The sequence below is a fragment of the Suncus etruscus genome, chromosome 7 (assembly GCF_024139225.1).
Source record: "Suncus etruscus isolate mSunEtr1 chromosome 7, mSunEtr1.pri.cur, whole genome shotgun sequence".
Classification (NCBI taxonomy): Eukaryota; Metazoa; Chordata; class Mammalia; order Eulipotyphla; family Soricidae; genus Suncus; species Suncus etruscus.
In genome coordinates, this window is record NC_064854.1 from 11,950,916 (window position 1) to 11,978,226 (window position 27,311).

The 27,311-nt window shown below is 47.5% G+C and overlaps 1 protein-coding gene across 1 annotated transcript; it reads left to right on the forward strand.

Moving 5' to 3' along the window:
- The first annotated feature begins 19,878 nt into the window (after positions 1–19,878).
- On the forward strand, positions 19,879–25,719 carry KCTD14 (potassium channel tetramerization domain containing 14). Its single transcript, XM_049777513.1, has 3 exons — positions 19,879–19,932; positions 20,100–20,198; positions 25,045–25,719. The coding sequence occupies exons 1-3, from the start codon at positions 19,879–19,881 to the stop codon at positions 25,717–25,719; spliced, it is 828 nt and encodes a 275-aa protein (XP_049633470.1).
- The last annotated feature ends 1,592 nt before the right edge of the window (positions 25,720–27,311 follow it).

A 27,311-nucleotide genomic window follows, 5' to 3' on the forward strand; every position in this document is an offset into this window, starting at 1 on the left:
GAGCTCAGCCTCACAGTAATTGCACTTCCAGAAGCTTCTATGCACTGTCCTTGGGCACACAGCCTGGAGAAAGGGTCACTCAGGGCACAGTCACTTTGTCACTCACTGTTGGCAAATGGTATTTGTTATATTTCTTTACCATTTATTTTACTTTTTTGTTTTGTTTTGGGGTCACACCTAGTGACGCTCAGGGGTTACTCCTGACTATGCGCTCAGAAATCCCTCCTGATTTGGGGGACCATGTGGGTTTCCAGGGGATTGAACTGCAGTCAGTCCTATGTTAGTGCGTGCAAGGCAAGCAAGCGCCCTACCACGGCGCCACAGCTCCAGCCCCTCTCTACAATTTTTTAAGTGGAAGCTCAGGAGGCCTCAGAGCAAGAGCACAGCATTTGCCTTGCCCACAGCTGACCCAGGTTCGATCCCCATCATCCCTTAGGATCCCCCGAGTACCACCAGGATTGATTCCTGAGCATTGTCAAGTGTGTTCACCCTCAAAACAAAACAAAAAAGTTGCACGCAAGTCGGTGATAGAGTCACCCAGAGAACAGGCCTGCTGGCTCTGCTTGGGGCGCTGGCCCACACGAAGGGATCTATTGGTAAAGAGGCCTCCTACATGCGTCTGGACCCACCTGGCCACCCTCATCCCCAGGGAACCCCGAGCGCCCCTCTGCTGCTCCATCTTCCTTGTTGCCCCCATGGCATTCTTGCAGCCCCTCCTCCAGTCCTGCTTGTCTGGTGTGTGCCAGGCGGGGGGTGCACTATGGGGCCAAACCAAGGCTGTCTCGGGGCAGGGAACAATGCCAGGAAGAGCTACCTGAATCATCACTGCCAGGAGGGTTAAGGGTGAAGGGAGCAATGCCTGGTGACCCCCAAGCATCACGGGGAGGCCTCTACTTTCATGTTTTTTGGAAACCAACCACATTTTAAAATGTGGTCAACAGACTAGAGAGACAGACAGTACAGCAGATAGTGTACTTGCCTTGCACATGGGATACCCAAGTTTGGTCCCTGTTTCTCCAAGTGGTTCCCCTGAGCCCTTCCTGGGTGGTTCTTGAATGTAAGGACAGGAGGAAGTCCTGAGCACCCCTGGGTGTGAACCCCAAACCATAAAAACGAACTGGAGGCCGGAGCTTTAGCACAGAGGTAGAACGTTTGCCTTGCACACAGCCATCTGGGACTAACCCGAGTTCAATCCCAGGCGTCCCATATGGTCCCCTGCACCTGCCAAGAGTGATTTCTGAGCACAGAGCCAGGAGTATCCCCTGAGCGCTGCCAGGTGCGGTCCAAAAACCAGAACAAACAAACGAACAAAAAGAAAAACAAAACAAAAACAAAAACAAATAAAATCAAGAAAAACAAAAAACCTAACTAAATATGTGATTAAAAAAAAAAACAACAATTATAGGGGGCCGGAGTGGTGGTGCAAGCAGGAGGACATTTGCCTTGCATACACTAACCTAGGATGGACTGCAGTTCAATTCCTCCCCCACCCCCGCATCCCATATGGTCCCGCAAGCCAGGAGCAATTTCTGAGCACATAGCCAGGAAGTAACCCCTGAGCGTCACCAGGTGTGACACAAAAACAAAACAAAACAAAACAACAACAACAACCAAGTTCTGGGCCAGAGAGATAGCATAGCAGTAGGGCATTTGCCTTGCCTGGGCCACCCAGGACGAATCTGCGTTCGATATGGTCTCCCAGCCTGCCAGGAGCGATTTCTGAGCTCAGAGCCAGAAGTAACCTCTGAGTGCAGCTGGGTGTGGGCCAAAAACAAAAACAAACAATTCCCAGCCTTTGGGTCACTCCGTCCCAGTGATTATGCAGATAAGGACAGAGCAGGCACAAGGAGGCTGGGAGGCAGCAACCTTAGAGGAGGGGAGGTTGCTGTAGACAGGTCCCCCGGGAGTAACCTCTCCTCACAGCTCAGGTGACCTAGTTGGTGTTGGCTGTGCCCTGGGACTCAGAGGGCAATGGGCCCCAGTCCAAGCAAATCTGCTGCCAAGCGGAAACTCCCACTGGAACCATTTTCTTCACTGGAGCCTGGGGCCTGGTGCCAGGGCAGCTCGCCAGCTCCTCTCTGCACACTGAGTGCCATTTCTTGGGACTCTCATGACCTCTGGGGGGGTTGGCCACCGATTCTGATAGGAGCAAACACTGAAGTGCACAGTGCTGCTTTCTATCTCTCTTTTCTTTTTTTTCTTTTTTCTTTTTTCTGTTTTTGGTTTTTGGGCCACACCCAATGATGCTCAGGGATTTCTCCTGGCTATGCACTCAGAAAGCGCTCCTGGCTTGGGGGACCATATGGGACGTCAGGGGATTGAACGATGGTCCATCCTAGGGTAGCGTGTGCAAGGCAAATGCCCTAACTCTTGCGCCACCGCTCCGGCCTCATGCTTTCTTGAGGCTTTCTTTGTTTTTAGTTCGATTTGGCTTTTTAGTGCCAGCCACACCTGGCAGGGCTCAGGGCTCACTCCTGGCTTTGTACTCAAGGATCACTCCTGCTGAGTTTGTAGAACCTTCTGCAGCAGTGGGGATGGAACCCAGGTCAGCTGGGTCAAGACAAGTACCATCCATGCTCATTGGACCTTTTCTTTGGGCTCTACTTACCCAGTGCGTAAGACAGACTTGATGGTGAGGACAAGCGTGTGGTGGAAGTGGAGGTAGAGGAAGGAAGTGATTAAGCTGCGAATTCATAATATTGAATCTCAGGCCAGGAGAAACTGCTGCGTCAGAGCTACTAACCCTAGGCTGTTGTGAAGGTCAGAGGATGGTTCTGGTGAAATTTCTAGTGTTTCACAAGACATTGATAAATAAATACAATTTTCCCTCCTGCCTGAGCCCCGATCTACCCTCTCATTGATCCCTCTGTTTTGGTGCTCACTGCACATCAAGGGGGAATGGTTCTTCCTCTGGGGTTAGCTGCGTACAAGGCAAGCACTTGACCCCCATTTTCTCTCTAGCCCCCTGTCAGTCCATTTTGGCTGCTGCTTGGGGTGCAGGGCTGCTGATGTAGGCTGAGTGGCGACCTGGTTTGCAAGGTTTTTTAGTGCTTAATGCCCAGTTGACTTGAGAAACAGGGTCTCTGGCTTCAGAGGCTGAGTCCTCCAGAATTGGGAGAACCCCTCACTGGGCCACAACCCTCCCTCTTTCCCAGAAGCAACTGCCACAACAGCTTGCCCGACAATTACTGGTCCTGCATTGAAATTACCCTCCAAAGGGTCTCCATAGAGCCAGAAACCAGGCAAGTGTTCTTCCACTAAGCCTGAGGTGTAAGAAGACTAGACGAGCTTCTTCCCATCCCAGGCTCTGTTGTTAGAGTCGAGGGTCCTTCAAGAAATGTTTGCTCCCAGGCTACCCTGCCCAATTTACAAGCCCCTGTTGGCCTCAAAAATACCCTGACAGGCCACAAGGGCACAGGATAAAATAAGACAGACTTGGGACTGGAGCAGTGGCACAAGCAGTAGGACGTTTGCCTTGCACACGCTAACCTAGGGTAGATGGTTGTTTGATCCCCCAGCATCCCATATGGTCCCCCAAGCCAGGAGCGATTTCTGAGCGCATAGCCAGGAGTAACTCCTGAGCGTCATCGGGTGTGGCCCAAAAAGCAATATAATATAATATAATATAATATAATATAATATAATATAATATAATATAATATAATATAATAATAAAATAAAATAAAATAAAATAAAATAACACAGATTTGTCCTGTCCCACCACCCAGCCTCAGCCTCCACCATACAAGGGCCATAGGGCCCCAGAGCCACCTGGTGCTGGGCTGAGAGCAGAAAGACTGATGAGGGGCCAGAGAGATAGCATGGAAGTAAGGCGTTTGCCTTTCATGCAGGAGGTCATCGGTTTGAATCCCGGCGTCCCATATGGTCCCCCGTGCCTGCCAGGAGCAATTTCTGAGCATGGAGCCAGGAATAACCCCTGAGCACTGCTGGGTGTGACCCAAAAACCACCAAAAAAAAAAAAAGAAAGACTGATGCACTTTGAGAGGGAAAATTCATAGGAGCTTGCTGGTTAAAATGTGTTTTATCTGTCTGGATCTTGCTGTTTTGTTCTAAGCCCATTGCAAATGGCTTAGAATTTTGTATCTAACTTTAGCGGTTTAATATTAGTTTGCACAATTCTGGGGAAATGCGTAATGTTAGTTTTAACAGTTCTCAGCTATCCTAGTGAATGTTTCCCAATTGTTGTGAGGTGCTACTGTGTATCTTATTATAAGTTATAATATCTTATCTTATAAGTTGTGTAGCAACTTATTTTCAAACTGTATTATCTGCAGAAATGTTCTTGTGATTTTGCTTCGAGAAATTTACGGAAAGGAACTCTGATATTCTAGACTTGTTTACAGTACTTGTTGTAATAATGCTAAGAAATTTCAAACTGTAATGTATCTGCAGAAAAGTTCTAATGTTTCTACTCGGTGAATCTAGGAAAAATGTTTGTGATATGTAAAAGAAAAGGCTGAGTGAGTGTCTTGAAAAGAATTGCATACAATGTAAATTTTGATCATTTAAGTTCTGATATGGAGTTCTTGCTCTGGCAAGAACCAGAGAGCAAAAGTTTTGTAACTTTTTATTTGTTTTGTTTTGTTTAAAACTGAAAGGTGGAAATGTAACCCTACTCACAACTTCCTATTCCCCATCCCTCTTCTTTTGAGATGTTAATCCCACTTGGATGATCAGGCCCACCTACACCTGAGATAGGTGAGCTGTCTTAAATAAAGAATAAAGGGGTCTGGGGAGGGAAGTCAAGAGAGGAGCAGCAAAAAGGACAGGAAGAGAGACATGACTTAGGACAGGGGTCTTCAAACTTTTTTTTTTTTTTTTTTTTTTTGGTTTTTGGGCCACACCCTGTGACGCTCAGGGGTTACTCCTGGCTATGCGCTCAGAAGTTGCTCCTGGCTTCTTGGGGGACCATATGGGACGCCGGGGGATCGAACCGCGGTCCGTCCTAGGCTAGCGCAGGCAAGGCAGGCACCTTACCTCCAGCGCCACCGCCCGGCCCCGGTCTTCAAACTTTTTAAAGTGGGGGCCGGATTACGGTCCCTTAGAGAGCTGGAGGGCCGGACTACATGAGCTACTACTTCCTACTCACACTGCACATATCTTATATAAATAAAATGAAAACCATTTATAAATAAACAGATCACACACTAGTATTTCAATGGGAACTGTGGGCCTGCTTTTGGCTAACGAGATGGTCAATGTCCGGTTCCATATTTGTCACTGCCAGCCGTAACAAGTGATGCAAGTGGGCATCAGTTAATCTTGATCTGGTTGGAGATTTCAGATGTTTCATTCTTGAAAAAGTCTGTTCACAGGCATAAGTGCTACCAAAGATGGTTACCATTTTGAGTGCATGGTTCCTGATATTTGGATATACACTGAGTGTATATGCTGGCAGGTATCTTGGCAACCAAACAGCGCTCACTGCTGGCGGGCCGGATCAGACTCCTCTGCGGGCCGCATGTGGCCCTCGGGCCGTAGTTTGAAGACCCCTGACTTAGGAGATAGGCCAGGGAGAAGCTACTCGGCAAAGAAAGCAGATGGCAGAAAGCCTCATGGCGGAGAAAAAGCCATGGAATAAAGCGAGCTGAATCCAATGAAATTTTAACTGACTGCTTGTGAATTATTTTTTCTCCATTACCCTGTTTCATCAGACTCGGATCCACTGAGGGTTTAGAAACACAGTGCCTAGGGCAGCTTCGCCCAACACGTGGACTTTATGCTTTATGTTTTATATTATTATTTTACAGGACACACCTTGGTATCACATGGTATCAGACCCCGGGGAGAGGATCGCATGATGCAAGGTCAGAGCCTTGCCCTGCAAGCTGTCAGCAGCAGCAAATCCCTCACCAGGGGCCAGAGCACAAGCAGGTTTTCAGAAACGGCCTGGTACCTGCTCTCTGGGAAACTTCACTTCTTTTTGTGAGGGAGGCTGTGTTGAGGCCACACACAAAATGCTCCAGGCTTGCTCTGTGCTTATTCCAAGGAGGGGTTCAGATGACCCATTGTGATATTAGGGATCAAACCTGGATTGGCTGTGTGCAAGGCAAGCACTGTGCCCACTCTACTATCTCTCTCTTCCCTCACCCCTATTTTTTTTTTTTTTTTTGGTTTTTGGGCCACACCCGGTGACGCTCAGGGGTTACTCCTGGCTATGCGCTCAGAAGTCGCTCCTGGCTTGGGGGACCATATGGGACGCCGGGGGATCGAACCGCGGTCCGTCTCCTAGGCTAGCGCAGGTAAGGCAGGCACCTTACCTCCAGCGCCACCGCCCGGCCCCACACCCCTATTTTTTATTTTATTTTATTTCTTTATCCAAACACAGTGTTTTATACAGTTCCTCATAAGACGTTTGTTTTTGGAATTCCATGTTCCAGCACCTATCCCATCACCAGTGTAAAATTCCCTCTACCTTTGTTTTCACCTTCCCACCCACCCCAAGACTGCCCACTTGGCAGGAAGTTATTTATTTATTTATGTATGTATTTTTGTTTGTTTGCTTTTGGGCCAGACCTCGTGGCACTCAGGGCTTACTCCTGGCTCTGCACTCGGAAATTGCTCCTGGCAGGCTCGGTGGACCATATGGGAATCTCGGGATAGAATCTGGGTCTGCCCTGGGTCAGCAGCAGCATGCAAGGCAAACGCCCTACCGCTGTGCCCCAAACTAAATAATTTAATTATTGGGGCCGGAGAGATAATACAATGGAAAGACATTTGCCTTAGACACAGAAGGATGGTGGTTTGAATCCCAGCATCCCATATGGTCCCCTGAGCTTGCCAAGAGCGATTTCTGAGCATAGAGCCAGGAGTAACACCTGAGCACTGCCGGGTGTGACCCAAAAACCAAAAAAAAAAAAAAAATTAATTATTGACCATTTATAGCTGAGATGATGGTATTATTTAACAAAACTATAGCAAAAGAAAAATTGTGGAAAGTATTATATCCCACAATGGGGTCATTAAGGCATCGTCTGAAAGTTTACTAAGCTGTTTGCTGCTAGTGCATCAGTCTGTTACTGGATTTGTTCGTTGATCTTGGGTGGCTTCTATACTACTTTGACATCTAATTTGCTGTGTTCCTACTTGGGTGTCAGTATTGAAAAGTTGGGAGGTGGAGATTCCTCAAAAAAATGGGAAATTGAGCTCCCATATGATCCAGCTATACCACTCCTAGGGATATACCCCTGGAACACAAAAACACAATGCAAAAATGCTTTCTGCACACCTATATTCATTGCAGCACTGTTTACAATAGCTAGAATCTGGAAACAAGCAAGATGCTCTTTGTAATCATGGTGCTTAAATAAAGATATTATTTCTTAAAAAAAGATCCAATCTAGGAGTTTGGAGAGATAGCACAGCGGCGTTTGCCTTGCAAGCAGCCGATCCAGGACCAAAGGTGGTTGGTTCGAATCCTGGTGTCCCATATGGTCCCCCATGCCTGCCAGGAGCTATTTCTGAGCAGACAGCCAGGAGTAACCCCTGAGCACCTCCGGGTGTGGCCCAAAAACCAAAAAATAAAATAAAATAAAATAAAAAGCTTTGGGGCTGGGAAGGTGGCGCTAGAGGTAAGGTGTCTGCCTTGCAAGTGCTAGCCTAGGACGGACCGCGGTTCGATCCCCCGGCGTCCCATATGGTCCCCCCAAACCAGGGGCGATTTCTGAGCGCATAGCCTGAGTGTCAAATGGGTGTGGCCCAAAAACCAAAAAAAAAAAAAGTTCCAATCTAATCTATCATTATTAAAATGTTAATCTAGCTTTTGTAAGTCATTTAAACTATCATTACTACTTAAATAGTTCACCTAGATAATTTTATTGAATAAATTAATGAATTGAGATCATTTTAAGACTAAGTGATAGTAACAATAAGTGATAATGACAATAACAATAGTAACACAATGAACAGATCATGCTATGAATAAAATATTAGTCAAGTAAAAATAAGAAATTTGGAGGTCTTGCATGGCTGCATATAAGGCTCCATAATCCAGGAATTCCATATTCTGTGGCTGACATAGTGGTGGCTGCAGGATGTGTTATGGCTGCCAGGGCTTCCGGAAGTATAAAAAGGCAATGGGAGGCTGCCGACTCTCACTCTGACAAGATTCTGGAGATCTCAAACCAGATCCCAGCATACCTGGATTTTGTGTCTGTTAGGCATCTCTGCAGAGGTCAGCGATGAAGCAGTCAAGTTGTGCCATTGGTGTGGCAGCAATTGTGAGTTGCAGGGGCAATTGTCAATGCTTTGATTAAAGTGGTGACTTGACCGGCCTCTCCTCCCTATAGTGCCCCAGTTTTTAGCTGTAAGACCAGTGTACCCATAAATTTTCACAACTTGTGTTGCATCTCTTTCGAGAATAAAATGAGTCTATGGATATGACAGGGTGGAAGCAGTGGGTTGCTCCCTCTTTTCTATTTAAGGGAAACCAAAACATAATCCAATAATCCCCCATGAATTAAGGATTATTTGGGGGCCTAAAAGTCCAATGACTGTCTGAGAAGAACTATATGGAGGAACAGTAGGTCCCCTTCTTTTGTGTCCTCAGGTCACCCCAAAGGCTCAGGTTTGTTCTTGGGAACAAGGATTTCTCTGTCAGGGCATCCTCCACCTATCTCTAAGGGCTCCATACAAAGAGCTAATCAGAGAGAACCAGGATGTCAACACATTGGCATGGTTCCTGCCAGCTTTCTTCTCTGGGAAGATCTGTCCCTTCTTCAGCCAATACCACTGAAAGGAGGAGGAGGAGGAAGAAGAAGAACAGGAGGAAGACAAGGAAGAGGAAGAGAAAGAATGCTCAATTGAAATGCTCCTTTCTATCTGTCCACCTCTACAGACTGGAGAGTAAGAGTTGGAATTTCGTATTCAATCCTGCCAGTTGAAGCAACTGATGTCTCCAACTTTTATTTTCAGCCATGCTTTCTTCCTATTTGGAAGATCTTTATCTGCCACAGGTCTTGTGAGAAGGCATTGACATTTCAGAATCGGTGGTGCTCAGGGGTTAATCTGGCTCTACACTCAGCGATTGCTCCTGGCAGGGTCAGGGGAACCATATGGGTGCATGGAATCATACTTGGGTCAATCCTGGGTTGGCTGCTTACAAGGCAAACACCCTATTGCTCTGCTTCTGCTCCGGCCCATATACTGAACCTTAAAAACATTTTAGAAATAGAAAAACATTGTCTAGAATAGATGAACTAAATACTTGGGTCAACAAAAACAGAATCTGAACCAATCATGGTGGGAGGGGCAGATGTGCCCAGCTGGTTGTGGAAGGAGGCTCTGAGAGATTTCCTAATTCTGTACCCTTTGACCAGACAGGACACAGAGAAAAACAGTGCCTGACACCAGCTCATGGACAAGAAGGAAACACCAAGTGAGGTCTGAAGAAGGAAAGATTTCCCAGTGAGCAGCGAGTGGTCCTGGGGGCAAGGGAGAGGGAGGAACTTTTACTCCTCAAAGTCTAGCCCCGGACTCGGGCCCTATATTTGGAATATCAAAGAAGTTTCCTAAAATCAGGAGCCTGGAGAGATAGCATGGAGGTAAGGCATTTGCCTTGCGTGCAGAAGGTCGGTGGTTCGAATCCCAGCATCCCATATGGTCCCCTGAGCTGGCCAGGAGTGATTTCTGAGCATAGATCCAGGAGTAACCCCTGAGCGCTGCCGAGTGTAACTCAAAAAAAAAAAAAAAAGTTTCCTAAAATCTAAATTTGTTTGTTTTCAGTTAACACAAGAACCACAGGAAGAAAAAGAAAAGGAGAGGAAGGAAGGAAGGAAGGAGGAAAGGAAAGGAGGAAATGAAAGGAAGTGAAAAGGAAAAGAGAGGAAAGGGAAGGAAAGAGGAAAGGAGAGGATAGGACAGGAGAGGACAGGACAGGAGAAGAGAGGAGAGGAAAGGAGAGGAAAGGATAGAGGAGAGGAAAGGATAGAGGAGAGGAAAGGAAAGGATAGAGGAGAGGAAAGGATAGAGGAGAGGAAAGGATAGAGGAGAAGAAAGGATAGAGGAGAGGAGAGGAGAGGAGAGGAGAGGAGAGGAGAGGAGAGGAGAGGACAGGAGAAGAGAGGAGAGGAAAGGAGAGGAAAGGATAGAGGAGAGGAAAGGAAAGAAGGAAAAGTGGGAGATGTTTTAATGTTTTCCAGGCAGAAGCACCCATTTAAGCAGAGGCCCAGGAAAGCAAGGTTAAGGTCCGGTAGAGACAGACAGATGTCCTCGCACCGGCCATGGTCCCTGTCTCAAACCTTGGTGGCTCTTACTCTTCTTCAAGCCCAGCGCAGACCCGCAGCCGCTGTCCCTGGCCCGCAACCGGGAGTCCTGGCACCCTTTGGACTTCTCCAGCCTAGAGCAGCTGCAATGCCACCCTTTGTGCCAGCTGAGGGCGCTGCGCCCAGGCCAGACTCACCAAGCCCAGAACAGGTGCTTTTAGGTGCAAGAACTGGGGGCACCTTGTCCTTCCTGATGGGAACTGGGCATTTTGGAGGGCAGATGACAAAGACCTTTCCCACTGTGCAGCCCACTGTTAGCCCAAGCTCCCCAGGGGATGGCAACTGGGTATCCAGGCTGGGCACAAGTGCTGGGTCGGTCCCTAGCACAAGGGGGTGGAGGGTGGGTGGAGATGCTGCAAACAAATGCAAACACAGAAAATCCATAAACTTAAACGTGCCCTATCTCACCAGGAGCACCCACAACACACACACACACACACACACACACACACACACACACACACACACGTTGGGAGCACAGACGTCGTTCATCTGAACTGCACCCTCAGAAGTTCTCTCTCTCTCTCTCTCTCTCTCTCTCTCTCTCTCTCTCTCTCTCTCTCTCTCTCTCTCTCTCTCTCTCTCTCTCTCGGGGCATGTCTCAGGGATTACTTCTGGCTCTGTGCTCAGAATTTCTGACAGGCTCAGGGGACCAAAAGAAATCAAACCTGGATCCCCTCTCTGGATTGACCATGGCAGGGCAATTGCTCTACCCACTGTGCTATCATTCTGGTTTCCATTAATTACCACCAATGTTAACATGGTACTACACGTCTGCTTGTACGTTAAACTGGAGTCTAGAAATTTGGATTGTTTGCACATGGGAGAGGGGAGCAGGACTGGACAGCCTCAAGTTCTGGGGATTTCTCTGTGAGTGGGGATCCGAAAAAGAGGTATACCTGCAAAAGAGTGGGTGAAGACAGAGGAAACTTCCTGAGCAACTGACAGCCCCCACATGGTACCAGAGGGGAGGTAGGGGAGATGAGGGAGTGGAGGTGAGTTGGAGCTGCAGGCTCTAGTAAGAAAAACCCTTTGAGGGGCCGGAGCAATAGCACAGCAGTAGGGCATTTGCCTTGCATGCAGCCAAACCAGCACAGACCCAGGTTTGATCCCAGGTATCCCTGCACAGAGCAGTTTCTGAGCACAGAGTCAGGAGTAACCCCTGAGCACTGCCAGGTGTGGATCCCAAACCCCAAATCAAACAAAACAAAACAAAAAAATATTTTAAGGGGCTGGAGCAATAACACAGCTAATAGGGCATTTGCATGCAGCTGACCTAGGTCAGACCCAGATCGATCCTGGCATCCCTTATGGTCCCCCTAAGCCTGCTTGAAGCAATTTCTGAGTGCAGAGCCAGAACTAACCCCTGAGTGCTGGCAGGTGTGGCCCCAAAACAAAAACAATAAACAAAAAACAACCCTCTGAGGAGAAGGGGAGTTCAAGGGGGCCTTGAGTGAGTTTATTTGAAGAGAGATTTGCCCTCTCTGAGGCCAAAGGGGGAACCTGGGTGGATCAAGTTTCTATGGGAGTAGAACTTCCGTATAGAGGAGCCAAGGACTCAGGTACTTTTCACAGCGAGCAAACTTAAGTCAGACAAGGCACACAGCACTACAGACACCCCACCCCAAACTATTGACAATGTTTTATGCTTTGGGGTTGGTTTGCTTGTATAGGAGTCACACCTATCAGTGGTGTGTGTGTGTGTGTGTGGTGTGTGTGTGTGTGTGTGTGTGTGTGTGGTGTGTAAATCCTGTGTTTGCTTTCAGGAATAATTTTCTGATGGGCTCAGGGGACCCTATGGGACATCAGGATCAAACCTGAGGTGCCCTCCCTCCCTGTTGCAAGTCAGCCCCTGAAGAGGTTGACTGATGGAGGATGAGGCCTTTCTCTTCCAGCTCAAAGCACGCATACTGCCACCCTGTCCAGCCGATGGTTCTGAGGTGAAAACGGCGGGTAAACAGCTCGCAGACAGTCAGGCTTGTGGGATGGGGGCAGGCTGTTTAAAATAAAGAAAAAGGGTCTGGATAGGGAAAGCAAGAAGGGAGAAGCAGCAAAAACGACACAGAGAAAGGGATGCAGCAAAAAAAAAAAAAAAAAAAAAAAACCTTAGCAAAGAAAGTGCATGTGAGGAAAAGGACATAGTGGACAAGGCCATAGAATAAAAGCAAGCTGACTCCAATGAAACTTTAACTGACTGCTTGTGAATTATTTCTCTACCGGACCTTGACCTTGCTTTCCTGGATTCTGCTTGTATTTTTGCCCACACCTTGTGACGCTCAGGGGTTACTCCTGGCTACATGCTCAGAATTGCTCCTGACTTGGGGGACAATATGGGATGCCAAAAGATAGAACTGCAGTCTGTCCTAGGCTACCACAGGCAAGGCAGATGCCTTACCATTTGTGCCACCACTCGGCACCTATATATTTTTATCTCTATATAATATATTTTTGGTTTAATAAATTATGCTTTTATTCATTTTGCACCACAACTATTTATGGGGGTAGGCTATCAATTAAAAGATATTTTTATATTCTAGTTCTTTTTTAATTATTTTTATTTAAACACCATGATTACAAATATGATTGTAGTTGTATAATTACAGTCATGTAAAGAACACCTCCTTCACCAGTGCAAGATTCCCACCACCAATTTCCCAGATCTCCCTCCTCCCCACCCCACCCACACCTGTACTCGAGATAGGCTTTTTATTTCCCTCATTCATTCATATTGTTATAATAGTTTTCAGTGTAGTTATTTCTCTAACTGCACTCATCACTCTATGTGGTGAGCTTCATGTCATGGACTGCACCTACATGGGTAAATGGGGGTATATTTTATATTTTTAATCAACAACCACCCACTTGCTTAGCTCTGTCTTTGAATTTTTCCCGTTGGGCAGGGCAAGGTATCAGATGAACTTGTCTGTGCACTGGACAGCCCTGCTAGGAAAATCAGGGGCAGCATATTGGCAAAGCTCAGGATCGAGCTAGGCAAGGTTGGAAGCCCAGGAGGAAGCAGTGCCCTGCTTGGCAGAAGAGATTGTCCCTGTGGGGCCCGAGGGTGCTGTCTCTGCAGTCTCACTCTCTGCTCCTTTAGTCTTTATCTAAGGACTAGCCGGCAGCGCTCCCTGTTCAACCTCCTCCTCTTCCAGCTTGATGAACATGTGGGCAGGCATCCAGGAACAAGCCCAGCCAGGGAAGCTCGAGTCTGCTGGACTGGGGTAAAGGCTAGGTGGGCTTTGGGAAATTCAGATTCCTCTCAGACCACAGCATCATCAGTAGCAGAAAGGGGCGGCACTGCTGGAGAGAGCAAGGCCAAGGCAGGCATATGCTTGGCAGGTCCAGTGCTGAGTAAATGTTTGTTCCAGCTCTTGACACTTTCTCACTGAGCAAATATACTTTTGCCTGTTTGTTTTGGGGTCACACCCAGTGCAACAATGCCTGACTCTGAGCTTAGGGATTGCTCCCGGCAGTGCTCTGGGAACCATCTGGTGCTAAGGATTAAGCACTGAGGGGGTGGCCCAACTTGGGGCAGCAAGTATGCTTGGCACAAAGGAATCTGGTGGGCATAATAGACGGGGCACTTCTCCCTGCAGGAAACTTAGACTCTGAGCTATCAAATAAATAATTGTAGGACACAAAGGAAGAGAACTATTTGCTACAAAACAATGTTTTTGGTACTTTTGGGGTGCTTTGGGGCTGGGAAAAAGGTTGGAATGTTGTGTGCGCTAAACTTGATCATTGAAAATATTATAAATCACGATGAGAACCTCAGGTGTTAGAACTGATGTTGGTTTTAGCTCCAATAAAATGTGGTTGGCAGGCTGGAGTGATAGCGCAGTGAGTAGGGCATTTGCCTTGCACACCACAGATGCTCAGGGGTTACGGGACTTCACTGTTGCCAGAGAGGACTCTAAAGGCCAAGTACAAGAGGTCTGGGTTTGGGTTTTTTTGTTTATTTTGTTTGTTTGTTTGTATGGTTGGTTGGTTTTTGGATCACACCCGGCAGCACTCAGCGGTTCTTCCTGGCTCTGCACTCAGAAACCACTCCTGGCAGGCTCAGGGGACCATATGAGATGCCAGGAATCAAACCCAGGTCCATCCTGGGTTGGCCATGTGCAAGGAAAACACTCTACCACTGTGCTATCTCTCGGGCCCCGAGGTCTGGGTTTGATTCTGGACACTATCCAGTTCCCTGAGCACTGCAGAAATGACCCACATTACAGGGGCAGGCGAAGTCCGGAGCACCCTTAGGTGAGGCCCAGAAACCAAAAGCCAAAGGCCTTTTAATTGCCCTCTGAGTGCCCAGTGTTGACCTGTCCAAACTCAGCATCTATGAGGAATCACCCTGACCTAGACCAGACTGCACCTGCTGTGTTCCAGGCATCACATGAGGTCACTCAGGCAGCATCTCATGCATGTGAGTTTATCTAATGCACAAGAATTTATCTAAAACATGGAAATTAAGGCACCAGCACTAGGCAGGCACTTAGAGTCTACAAGGCACCTCTTCTTCTTTCTAGACCTGCCTTCGTTTTTGTTTCTGTTTTTTATTTTGTTTTTGAACCATATCTGGCAATACTTAAGTGGCCCTGCATTGAGGAATTTTCCTGGTGGGCTTGAGGGACCCCATGGGATCAATCCTATTATGCACACAGATCTGACTTACATCAGGAGAGATATAATAAAATGCCCTATTATCTGTCTGAGAACCCTGCTCTGAATCTGAGATTCCGCTAGCCCCAGTCCCTCAAATAAGAGCCAAGAGCAGTTTTCACACTTCTTTGTTTTGTTTTTGTTTAGTTTTGGGGCCACACCTGGTGATGCTCAGGGGTTACTCCTGGCTATGCACTCAGACATCGCTCCTGGCTTGGGGGACCAGATGGGACACTGGTGTATTGAATCGCAGTCCGTACTAGGCATCAGCAAGGCATCAGCAAGGCAAATGCCTTACCACTCCGAGCCACTGCTCCAGCCCCAGTTTTCACTGTCTCCAGCCTTCTCAGCTCCTGTGGCACAAGATGGTGGCAGTGGCGAGAGAAGGGCCTGGGTGAACTGAGCAGGGAGAGTCATGAGGAAATGCTCTGTGAGTTCTCACAGAAACTGTCAGTATGCTCACAGCTATTTAGTCAGACGACTACGATTCGTGTCACTGAGCCTGGGGTGTGGCTCTGTCCAGCTGAGTCCCACAGAGTAAAGGAACAAGCCAGTCCTTCAACACTCCACCCTGTACCTCAGCACACAGGCAGCAAGACTGAACCCAGAAAGAACTTGGCATGAGACCAACGCAGGACTCAAAGTTGGCACACACACTCTTCCTCTCTTGGGACTTCTTTATAAAGAAAAAAGAGCTGGAAAGATAGTTAAATGGGTAAGATACTTGCCTTGCATACAGCTGAGTATGTATGCGTATGCTTTGAATATACCTGAGTCAGTCCCAGCACCCTACATTATCCCCAGAGCCCCACCAAGGACAACTTCTGAGCACAGAGCCAGGAGTAAGTCCACAGTGCTGGTGGATGTGATTCATCTCCCACTTCCATAAATAAAATAAAGGTATTTGGGTGAAAAATAGAAAAGAGGGGGAAGGGAATAATGAGGCAGAGAGAAAAAAAAAACAAACAAGAAAATGAAGGGGGAAGGAAGGAAGGAAGGAAGGAAGGAAGGAAGGAAGGAAGGAAGGAAGGAAGGAAGGAAGGAAAGAAGGAAGGAAGGAAGTAAGGAAGGAAGGAAGGAAAAGAAGGAAGGAAGGAAGGAAGGAAGGAAGGAAGGAAGGAAGGAAGGAAGGAAGGAAGGAAGGAAAAGGAAGGAAGGAAGAAGGAAGGAGGAGGAAGGAAGGAAGGAAGGAAGGAAGGAAGGAAGGAAGGAAGGAAGGAAGGAAGGAAGGAAAGAAAGGCATATTTGTGGGAAGAGATCATGAAAAGGGAACCAGAGTGATAGTTCAGCAGTCAGGGTGCTTGCCTTGCACACAACTGACTCAGGTTCGCAGCTGACCTGGGTTGGATCCTCAACTTTTCATATGGTCTCCTGTATACCACCAGGAATAAACCCTTGATCATGCCAGATGTGGCCCACAAAAACAAAACCAAGAAACCAAGAAGCCAAAACACCCTGAGTAATCAATGCCATTCTGATACATAAAAAACTGCAAAGTAAGAATTTAAATTAAAGGGGCTGGAGAGATAGCATGGAGGTAAGGCATTTGCCTTCCATGCAGAAGGACAGTGGTTTGAATCCGGGCATCCCATATGGTCCCCTGAGCCTGCCTGGAGCTATTTCTGAGCATAGAGCCAGGAGTAACCCCTGAGTACTGCCAGGTGTGACCCAAAATAAAAGAAAAAGAATTTAAATAAAGAAGGAGCAATGGTGGAATAAAACAGTAATATAGTGAATAGGGAGGGTGCCTTCCTTGTACCCAGCTGATCCAGGTTTGATCCCCAGCATCACGTACAGTCCCCAAGCCCTTTCAGGAGTGATTCCTTAGTGCAGACCTAAAAAAGACTAAGTACCACTAGGTGGACACTGTTTTAGGTGTAGCTTCCCTAGTCCCCCCCACTAAAAGAAAACTAGAAACTATCTCATTACTTTACTATACTACAAAGCTGTGGTAATCAAAACAGCATGGTATGGGGCCAGGAAGGTGGTGCTAGAGGTAAGGTGTCTGCCTTGCAAGCGCTAGCGTAGGACGGACCTCGGTTCGATCCCCCGGCGTCCCATATGGTCCCCCCAAGCCAGGAGCGACTTCTGAGTGCATAGCCAGGAGTAGCCCCTGAGCATCAAACGGGCATGCCCCCTCCCAAAAATAAAAAACAAAAACAGCATGGTACTTGATTAAGGCTAGATTCTCTGACCAATGGAGCAAGAATTTCCACAGGGCAAAAACAAGACAAAACAGATTTATGTTCCACTAATTTAATTTTTATTAATCTTTGTCTGTTTGTTTTGGGCTCAGGGCTTGCTCTTGACTCTGCATTCAGAAATAACTTTTTGTGTTGGGGCTGGAGAGATAGCACAGTAGTAGAACATTTGCCTTGCAATTGACTGACCCAGAATGAACCTGGGTTTAATCCCTAGCATCCCATATGGTTCCCCAAGCCAGGAGCAATTTCTGAGTGCATAGTCAGGAGTAACCCCTCAGAGTCATCAGGTGTGACCCAAAAAACAAACAAACAAATAACTTTTTGTAGGCCCAAATGGCTCTGCATCCAGGTCATGCATGCAAAGCAACTGCTCTATGCATTGTACTATCTCTCTGGCCCCCATTCCACTAATTTTAAACACGGAGCTAGTTTTTAAAGGACGTGGAGTAAAGAGAACCTCTTCCATAGATAATGTTGCAAAAATATGAAACTGAATCTATATCTCACACCCTACACAAAAAGTCAATTCAGAATCAAGTGGATTTGTGTCTTCCTCTTCTCTTCTTCCCCAGGTGGTAGAGATAAAATGTGAAAGGCCCAGGAAACAAAAGTTCTCTATCTCCATTTCCCTCTATGGGGCCTCTTGTTCTTGCTGGGTCATTGATGCAGTTGAAGGTCCTTCCTCCTTGATGGCACCTTCCTACTGCCAAGAAGGTCCACTGTGAGCAAGTTTTAGCCTTTATCCAGAAACCCTCCTCACTCATGGGGGTGAGGAGTGTTTCCTTAGATTCCCACCCGCCTCCACTTCTCTTTTCAAGGAGAATCCTATAAGGTTTTTACCTATGCTTACATAAAGGGTTCTTGGCTTGAGACATAAATTTCATGGAAGAGCATGAGCCTGCAGATGTATAACCTGGGTCGGATCCGTTGGGTTGCAAAAGAAAAGAATTCCAAAGAAATCAGCCAGAAGAAGAAGAAGAAGGATAAGCATGGATGGTCTCATTGATCTGTGGCATATAGACTCAGTGGGTGATGGCATGTAATGTAGAAAAGAGTTGATACCGCGATCATTTTTATTATTATTATTATTATTATTATTATTATTTTATTTTTTGGGTCATACCCAGTGACACTCAAGGACTACTCCTGGTTATTCACTCAGAAATAGCTCTTGGCAGGCTTGTGGAACCATATGGGATGTTGGGAATCTAATCAGGGTCATTCAGGCTCGGTCATGTGCAAGGCAAATGCCCTACCACTAAGCTATCACTCCGGCCCCTCAAATAACAGTGTCCTAAAGGAAAAAGTGCGTGAGAGAGACTGTGTGTGTATGTGTGTGTACATGAAAGTGTGTGTGTGCATGTGTGAGAGAGAGACACACAGAGACAGAGACAGAGAATGATGTCTGTCATAGAGGCAGGGAGGGAAGGGATATGGGGGAGGAAAATTGGGGACATTGGTGTCAAGAAATGTGCACTGGTGAATGGTCTTGGACACTGATTTTTATTTGTCTGTTGTTGCTGTTGTTGTTGTTGTTGTGTTCTTTCAGTCACACCTGGCAACACCTAGAAGTTACTCCTGGCTCTATACTCAGAAATTACTCCTGGCAGGCTCGGGGACAATATGGGATGCCGGGAATCAAACCTGGATTGGGCCAAGTACAAAACAAATGCCTTCCCCTCCTGCTATGTATGGCTCAGGCCTCAGGTGTTGGACATTATATGTCTGAAACTCAATCACGAACAGCTTTGCAACTATATCTCACCGTGATTCAATGGAATAATTTATTTAAAAAAATAACTATTTCTGGGCTGGAGAGGTAGCATGGAAGTAGGGCATTTGCCTTGCATGCAGAAGGACGGTGGTTTGAATCCCAGCATACCATATGGTCCCCGAGCCTGCCAGGAGCGATTTCTGAGTGTAGAGCCAGGAGTAGTCCCTGAGTGTTGCTGGGTGTGACCCAAAAACCAAAAAACAACCAAACAACCAAACAAAAAAACCCAACTATTTTTGGGCCAGAACAATAACACAGAGGTAGGGCACTTGCCTTGCATACAGCCTACCCAGGATGAACCCAGGTTCGATCCCCAACATCCCATATGGTCCCCAAGAGCGATTTCTGAGCCAAGAGCCAGGAGTAAGTAACTCCTGAGCCCTGCCAGGTTTGACCCAAAACCCAAATAAAATCAAATAAAATAAAATAGGACTGGAGAGATAGCATGGAGGTAGGGCGTTTGCCTTGCATACAGAAGGACAGTGGTTGAACCCCAGCATCCCATATGGTCCATGGTCCCCCAAGCCTGCCAGGAGCAATTTCTGAGTGTAGAGCCAGGAGTAACCCCTGAGTGCTGCTGGGTGTGACCCAAAAGCCAAAATAAAATAAATAATAAAATAAAATAAAATATAGGGAGCCAGAGTGGTAGCACAGAGGTAGGGCATTTGCCTTGCACATGGCTGACCCAGGACGGTCGGGGTTCGATCCCCGACATCCCATATGGTCCCCAGAACCAGGAGCCAGGCGTAACGCCTGAGTGTGGCCCCCAAATAAACCAAAATATAAAATAAAAGCGTATTAAAAATAACTATTCCTAATGCTGTGTTTCCTGGCAGTTTCCCCAGCCGGTCCGGAGGGCACACCTGGCAGGCTGGTCCTGCCCCATCGTGGGCGTGGAACGACAACGCTCCCTGCCATTGCGCCCCAGGAACTGAGCCGTTGGACACCCACAAGCCCGGGGATGAGCCAGACCCCCGCGTACCGGTCCAGCAGGCCGGGCTCGACCGAGCCCACGGTGAGCGCCGCCGCCCCCAGGCAGTCCTCTCCTGCTTTGCGCCCCTGTGCCCGCGCCCCGAGCTGGGCACCCGTCCCTGCATTGCCCCGACCCCGCCACCCGCGCCAAGGAGCGTCCCCAGCCAGAGCCCCCCATGCCCCACACCTGGCACCCCATGCCTGCTGCAGGTCGACTCCAGCCATGCAACCCCGCAGTTTGAAGGTGCAAGTGGGGTGCTCCGGGGTGCCACGTACCTGGCAGGCTCAGGCCCCGCCCTGCCCGGCCAGGTCCCCCCCTTTCCTGGTCCGGTGGCCCCAGGCCTGCGCCTCCCGGGGTGTCTGTTGTTTATTCGAACCTGCGACCCTTGGGCCAGCCCTACCTACCCGTGCTCCCTGTAATTGGGGATCCCATGAGGGGTCTCCCGGGCACCCCATGAGTAGGAACCCTAATGCAGGACTTTGAGATACCGTGCCCAGGCACGGGAATCAGGCATCACCCAAAATTTGGGTGCCCTGACCAGGGGTGAGGGGTTGGGCCACGCCCAGCTGCGCTCTGCTCTGGGCTCTCTCAATGTTGGGGGCTTGGGGGGGGGGGAAATCCCTAAACCCAACCAGGTTTGGTTCCCACACAATCTCTGAGCCTATTTTAGTGTATTTTATTTTTTTTGAAATTGGTTTTTGACTCACACCTGGAGGTGCTCAGAAATCTCTCCTGGTAGGCAGGGGGATCCAGGTGAGATACCAGGGATTGAACCTGGGTCGGCTGCGTGCAAGGCAAATGCCATACCCGCTGTGCTACAGCTCATCTGGCCCCCTGGACGCTATTTTACTAGTGTGTGTGTGTGTGTGAGAGAGAGAGAGAGACAGACAGACAGACAGACAGACAGACAGATAGATAGACAGACAGAGAGAGAGAGAGTAATCGGGGTATTGGTCTGGTCTGGGGCCACTCCTGGTGGAGCTCAGGAGACTATATGGGGTGTCAGGGGTTGAGCCCAACTTGACTGCTTACAAGGCAAGCACCTTACCTGTCTTTACTATTTCTCCAGCCATACATCCTAGCTTCTAATTCATAGCTTCTCCTTTTGAGCTTTCCTGGAGTGGAATAGAGAACTAGATGAATGCCTGATAGCTTCCACTGGTAGAACAGATGGATGAAATCTATCAAACCATTCATCCACCATCCATCCAATCAACTTATCCAATCAACCCATTCATCCACTCATCCATCCATCCATTCATCCACCCATTTATCCATCCAAAATACCCACTCATCCATCCATTCTATCCACTTATCCAAATCACTCACTCATCAGTCCATTCACCCATATATTCACCCACCCATCTATCATCCATATATCTACTCATTCATCCATTATCCATCCATCCATCCATCCATCCATCCATCCATCCATCCATCCATCCATCCATCAGCAGGTGCAAGTCTCAGCTTCACACTCAGTTGACTGCTTCCATAGTTTACTCCGAAGTTAACTACTTGTGCCATGGCCTGCAGGTTGTCAGTGGTCCAGAAGTCACATGTGCCAGACAGGTGCCCCATAACTTTCTGGTCTAGCTACAGTAGGAATGGGAATGCTTAGGAATGTACCCTCTCTCCTCCACTCCAACTGCCACTGCATTCCTGGGCTGGTGATGTGCTCACTTCTGGCTGTGGCTTAGCTGTCTTCAGCTTTGAACTCTTTTGTTTGTTTGTTTTTTCTTTTTCTTTGTTTTTGTTTTGGGGCCACACCAGATGATGCTCAGGGGTTGTTACTCATGGCTATGCACTCAGAAATCATTCCTGGCTCAGGGGACCAAATGAAACTCTGGGGACCGAACCCAGGTCTGTCCTAGAATAGCCTAGAATGTGCTCTCACTCTGCTCCCCCTTTTTTTGGTGTTTGGGTATCACTCTGCGGAGCTCAGGGGTTAATCCTGGCTCTACACTCAGAAATTGGTCCGAGCAGGCACTGGGGACCATATGGGATGTGAACCATCGTCTGTCCTGGATTGGCCGCATGCAAATGCCCTACCACTGCGCTATCTCTCCAGCTCCTCTTTTGTTTGTTTTTGAGCCACTTACTTACTTAGAGATTACTCCTGATGGAGCTCAAGGGACCAAATGGCGTGCTGGAGACCAACATGTGCAAGACAAGCACCCTACTAACTGTACTAAGGCTCTGGACCCTCCTTGTATAGTCTTAAATTAATGAACAAATAAGATCATGAAATATCAGGGTAGTTGAAAGTTGAAAACAAATTTAATGACTTGGGACCCAAGTTTGAATTCTGACATCTTCACTTAATAACTGATCTGAGTCAACTGACTTCACTTCTAGGATGTTTTGTTTTGGGGTTACACCTAGAGCTGCTCATGGACTATTTCTGGGGCCATTAGGAGCGACCCTTGGCAATGTTCAGGGGACCATATGTAGTGTGGGGAGATAGGAGAGGAGTTGGCTGCATGCAGAACAATGACTTTCACCCCTGTCCACCAGGTCACCTTACGTTAGGTTCCACCTTATTTTACCCAAAAACCGAGATCACCTCTAGTTTTTTTGTATCTAATTGTTTGCAAATTGGGTACACGCAAAAGAAAGATTTTCTTATATGTAACCCTGGGTGGGACAGACTCAGGATAGCCTGAGCTATCTGCCCTTACTATGTTCTTACTGCCCCACTTGGGGGTGGTTTCTATACTCAGTAAAAACAGTTCTGACAGGCAGCTTAGGGAGATATGAGGTAGAAGACTGCCAGACTATACGTGTTTTACCCTCTACCTGGTTTGTATTATTTCATGTGTGATCTTGATTCAAACTCTGTGGTTCGTATGGTGATTTTTTTTTTTTTTGGGTCACACCCGGCGGTGCTCAGGGGTTACTCCTGGCTGTCTGCTCAGAAATAGCTCCTGGCAGGCACAGGGAACCATATGGGACACTGGGATTCGAACCAACCACCTTTGGTCCTGGATCGGCTGCTTGCAAGGCAAACGCCACTGTGCTATCTCTCCGGGCCCGGTGATTTTCTTTTGAGTTAAGAGATCACACCAGGGGTGAGAGTGGTGGCACGGGTGGTAGGGTGTTTGCCTTGCGCATGCTAACCTAGGACAAACCACAGTTCGATCCTCTGGCATCACATATGGTCCCCCAAGCCAGGACCGATTTCTGAGTGCATGGCCTGGAGTAACCCCTGAGCGTCAGCAGGTGTGACCCCTCCCCCAAAAAGGGCTCATACCAGCTGTACTTGGGGTTTACTCCTAACTTGCCACTTTAGGGTTGCTCCTGGAGGTACTCAGTGAACCATATATATGGTACCAGAAGTAAGTTCCAGGGCCTAGTGTGCAAGGCAAATGCTCTACTTGCCCCAAATTTTAGACTTATCTTTTGAGAGAAAGAGTTAAAATCTTGCCCTATACTCAGTGTCAATTCTGAGTGGTGCTCAGTAGACCATACAATTGAGGGATCAAACCCAGTCACCTCACAGGCAAAGCAACTTCTCTAGCCCTTGAATTTACTTCACCTCCTTAAGCTTTAATTTGTGGATTTAATTCTTTTATTTATTTATTTATTTATTTATTTATTTATTTATTTATTTATTTATTTTGGTTTTTGGGTCATACCCAGCAGCACTTAGGGGTTCTTCCTGGATCTTCACTCAGAAATAGCTCCTGGCAGGCTCGGGGGACCACATGGGATGCCAGGATTTGAACCACCATCATTCTGAATGCAAGACAAAAGCCCTACCTCCATGCTATCTCTCTGGCCCCAATTTAATTCAATTTGTTTTCATTTTTTTTTTTGCCACACCCATTTGATGCTCAGGGGTTACTTCTGGCTAAGTGCTCAGAAATTGCCCCTGGCGTGGGGGGGGACCATATGGGACTCTGGGGGATTGAACCGCGGTCCTTCCTTGGCTGGTGCTTGCAAGGCAGACACCTTACCTCTAGCGCCACCTCACCAGCCCTTAATTCAATTCTTAATTGAAGATTTAATTCAATTTTTTGGGATTTCTGTAAAGATGGAATCAGCACTTAGCTTTACCAATTCTGTTTTGGGATCACACCCAGGGGTGGTCTGGGATTACTCCTGGCAATGTTCAGGGACTCATATAGAGCCAAGGATCAAACTTGTGTCAGTCATGTGCAAGTCTAATGCTTTACCCACTGAACTAAGTCTCTGACCTTGCTTTTCTTACTATTTCCAAGTTTTTGTGGTCTGTGGGCACCTTCAGGTAGGCACCATATAGGACTTACCTATATCCTTAATTTTCAGTCTTGACTGTGGCACGAAGAAATATCTGTAGAGGGACTTGGATGATCGTGCAGCAGGGTTCAGCGGGTTCAATCCCTAGAACTCCATTTGGGATCTGAAACCCTCCAAGAGAAATCTCTGAGTACAGAGCCAGGAGTAAGTTCTGAGCAACCCCAGATGTGCTTCCCTTCCCCTAAGCGTGCTCTTTGAAGACAGACACAAATATAACCCTTTTGGGGACTGGAGCTGTGGCATGGAGCGGTAAGGCGTCTGCCTTGCCAGCACTAGCCTAGGACGGACCCCGGTTCGACCCCCCAGCATCCCATAGGGTCCCCCAAGCCAGGATCGATTTCTGAGCACAGAACCAGGAGTAACCCCTGAGCGTCACCGGGTGTGGCCCTAAACCCAAAATATAAGTAAATAAATAAATAAAATTATATAATTATATCTGATATATAATATAATATAATATAATATAATATAATATAATATAATATAATATAATATAATATAATATAATATAATATAATATAATATAATTAATATAATATAATATAATATAATATAATATAATATAATATAATATAATATAATATAATATAATATAATATAATTAATATAATATAATATAATATAATATAATATAATATAATATAATTAATATAATATAATATAATAATATATAACATCCAAGCTCCCTAATACCCAAGCGCCCCTAAATCCACCTGCCTCCCCTATCTATCCCCCAAGCTTAGGGGGATGAAATTAAGTCGCTACTCCCTCAACAGGTGGCACAGATGGGCTGGGTCTTGGGACGCAGGTAGCTCGCGCGCGCTCCCTGCCGGTGGGGCTGATACCTCCTTCTTTCCACCTCTGCGCCCCCAGATCGTGCCATCTCGGAGACTGGTGCAGCTGAACGTGGGGGGCGTGCGCTACACGACCACCGTGGACACCCTGAGAAAGCACCCCAGCTCCAAACTGGCTGAGATGCTCAGCCACCCAGCTGCGGCACCCCTGGATGCCCAGGGTTGCATCTTCATCGACCGCCCTGGTGCGCACTTTGGCCCCATCCTGGACTACCTGCGCTGCGGGGAGCTGCCATCGCAGAACCTGTCTGCGGTGTACAGGGAGGCCCAGTTTTACCAACTGGAACCCCTGGTCAAGTGGCTGGAGGAAACCCCCGAGTTGTTCGGGGAGCAGGTGGCCCGAAAGCAGTTCGTGCTGCGCGTGCCGGGCTATGGCGAGAACCTGGAGCTGCTGGTGCGCCTGGCACGCGCAGAGGCGGTGGCCGCGCGCCACTCCAAGGTGCTGGTGTGCGCCATGCAGTCGGATGGCGATGCTGCCCGCTGTGCCGACAGCCTGCGACAGCTGGAGGACAGAGGCTCCGTGGTCAAGTTCGGGCCCTGGAAAGCTTCCCCGAGCATCAGGGACCTCCTGGATTGCGTGCTCAGGGACCTCCAGAGTCAGGGTTACCGTGTCACCTACCAGGCTTCCCCCGAGACAGTGTCCAGGGGCAAGGTCGGGGATCACTTCTACACCTTCCTCTTCACCTGGTGGTGATCTAAAGGTGATGGGTCTCCCAATTAGAGCCGCTCTCAGAAGCTTCTCAGCTTAATATATCTTAGTTCCATCTGTTGATCTCTGCTTCCACTTGTTTGGAGAGTGCTGTTTCCTCCCCGATGATGCCTTTAGTCTCAATGTCATGGAGTGTTTTACCTACGTGTTGTTCTATATACCTTATGGTATCAGGTCTGATATCAAGGTCTTTAATCCATGTGGATTTGATCTTTGTGCATGGTAATAGATGGAGATCTGAGTTTGCTTTTTTTTGCAAGTGGCTAACCAGTTGTGTCAACACCACTTATTGAAGAGGCTTTCCTTGCTCCATTTTGCATTTCTTGCCCCTTTATCAAAGATTAGTTGATTGTATGTCTGGGGAATATTCTCTGAGTACTCAAGTGTATCTCACTGATCTAAGGATCTGTCTTTATTCCAATACCATGCTGTTTTTTTTTTTGTTTGTTTCTTTGTTTTGTTTTGTTTTGGTTTTGGTTTTTGGGTCACACCCGGCAATGCTCAGGATTTACTCCTGGCTCTATGTTCAGAAATCGCTCCTGGCAGGCTTGGGGAAACCATATGGGATGGCGGGATTCGAACCACTGTCTTTCTGCATGCAAGGCAAATGTCTTACCTCCAAGCTGGCCCCCACAATGCTGTTTTAATAACTATTGCTTTGTAATACAATTTAAAATTGGGGAAAGTAATGCCTCCCATATTCCTTTTCCCAAGGATTGCTTTAGCTATTTGTGGGTGTTTATTGTTCCAAATTAATTTCTGGAGTGTTTGATCCCATTCTTTGAAGAATGTCATGGTATCCTTAGAGGGATTGCATTAAATCTGTACAATACTTCGGGTATTATTTCCATTTTAATAATGTTAATCCTGCCAATCCATGAGCAGGGTATGTGTCTCCATTTCCTTGTGTCCTCTCATTTTTTGAAGCAGGGTTTTGTAGTTTTCTTTGTATAGGTCCTTCACCTCTTTAGTTAAGTTGACTCCAAGATATTTGTGTGGCACTAGAACTGCTTTCAGAATCCACCCGTCTTGCTTTCCCCAGTTGGACTCTGGGGATCATCCCCAAATCTGTTTCTTCCTCTTGGGACCTTGCTCCTCGAAAGTCTCAGATTGAAGCCTGGGCCGTGTCTTGGGGTTCGGTAGCAACTTTTGGCCACTTTCTGGCTCTATCCTTTCTCTTTCCTTCCTTTCCTCCCCTTTTCTCCCTTCCTCTCCACTTCTCTTCTATCTCCTCTCCTCCCCTCCTCCTTCCTTCCTTCCTTCCTTCCTTCCTTCCTTCCTTCCTTCCTTCCTTCCTTCCTTCCTTCCTTCCTTCCTTCCTTCCTTCCTTCCTTCCTTCCTTCCTTCCTTCCTTCCTTCCTTCCCTCCTTCCCCTCTTCTCTCCTTCCCTGTCCCTGTTCCTTTTCCTTTCCTGTTTTGAGACTACACCTGGAAATATTCCTTGCTCTGAACTCAGAAATTATTCCTGATGATGCTCAGGGGACATAGGGGATGCTGGGTATCAAACTTAGGTCAGACATGTGCAAGTCAAGCACCCTAGTCATTGTACTATCTCTCTGGCCACGGCTTCATCCCTT

Coding starts and splice junctions, on each gene's coding strand:
- KCTD14 (XM_049777513.1), top strand. CDS start 19,879: ATGAGCCAGACCCCCGCGTACCGGTCCAGCAGGCCGGGCTCGACCGAG. Junction 19,933..20,099: donor CGGGCTCGACCGAGCCCACG/GTGAGCGCCGCC, acceptor TGCCTGCTGCAG/GTCGACTCCAGCCATGCAAC. Junction 20,199..25,044: donor GCCCCGCCCTGCCCGGCCAG/GTCCCCCCCTTT, acceptor CTGCGCCCCCAG/ATCGTGCCATCTCGGAGACT.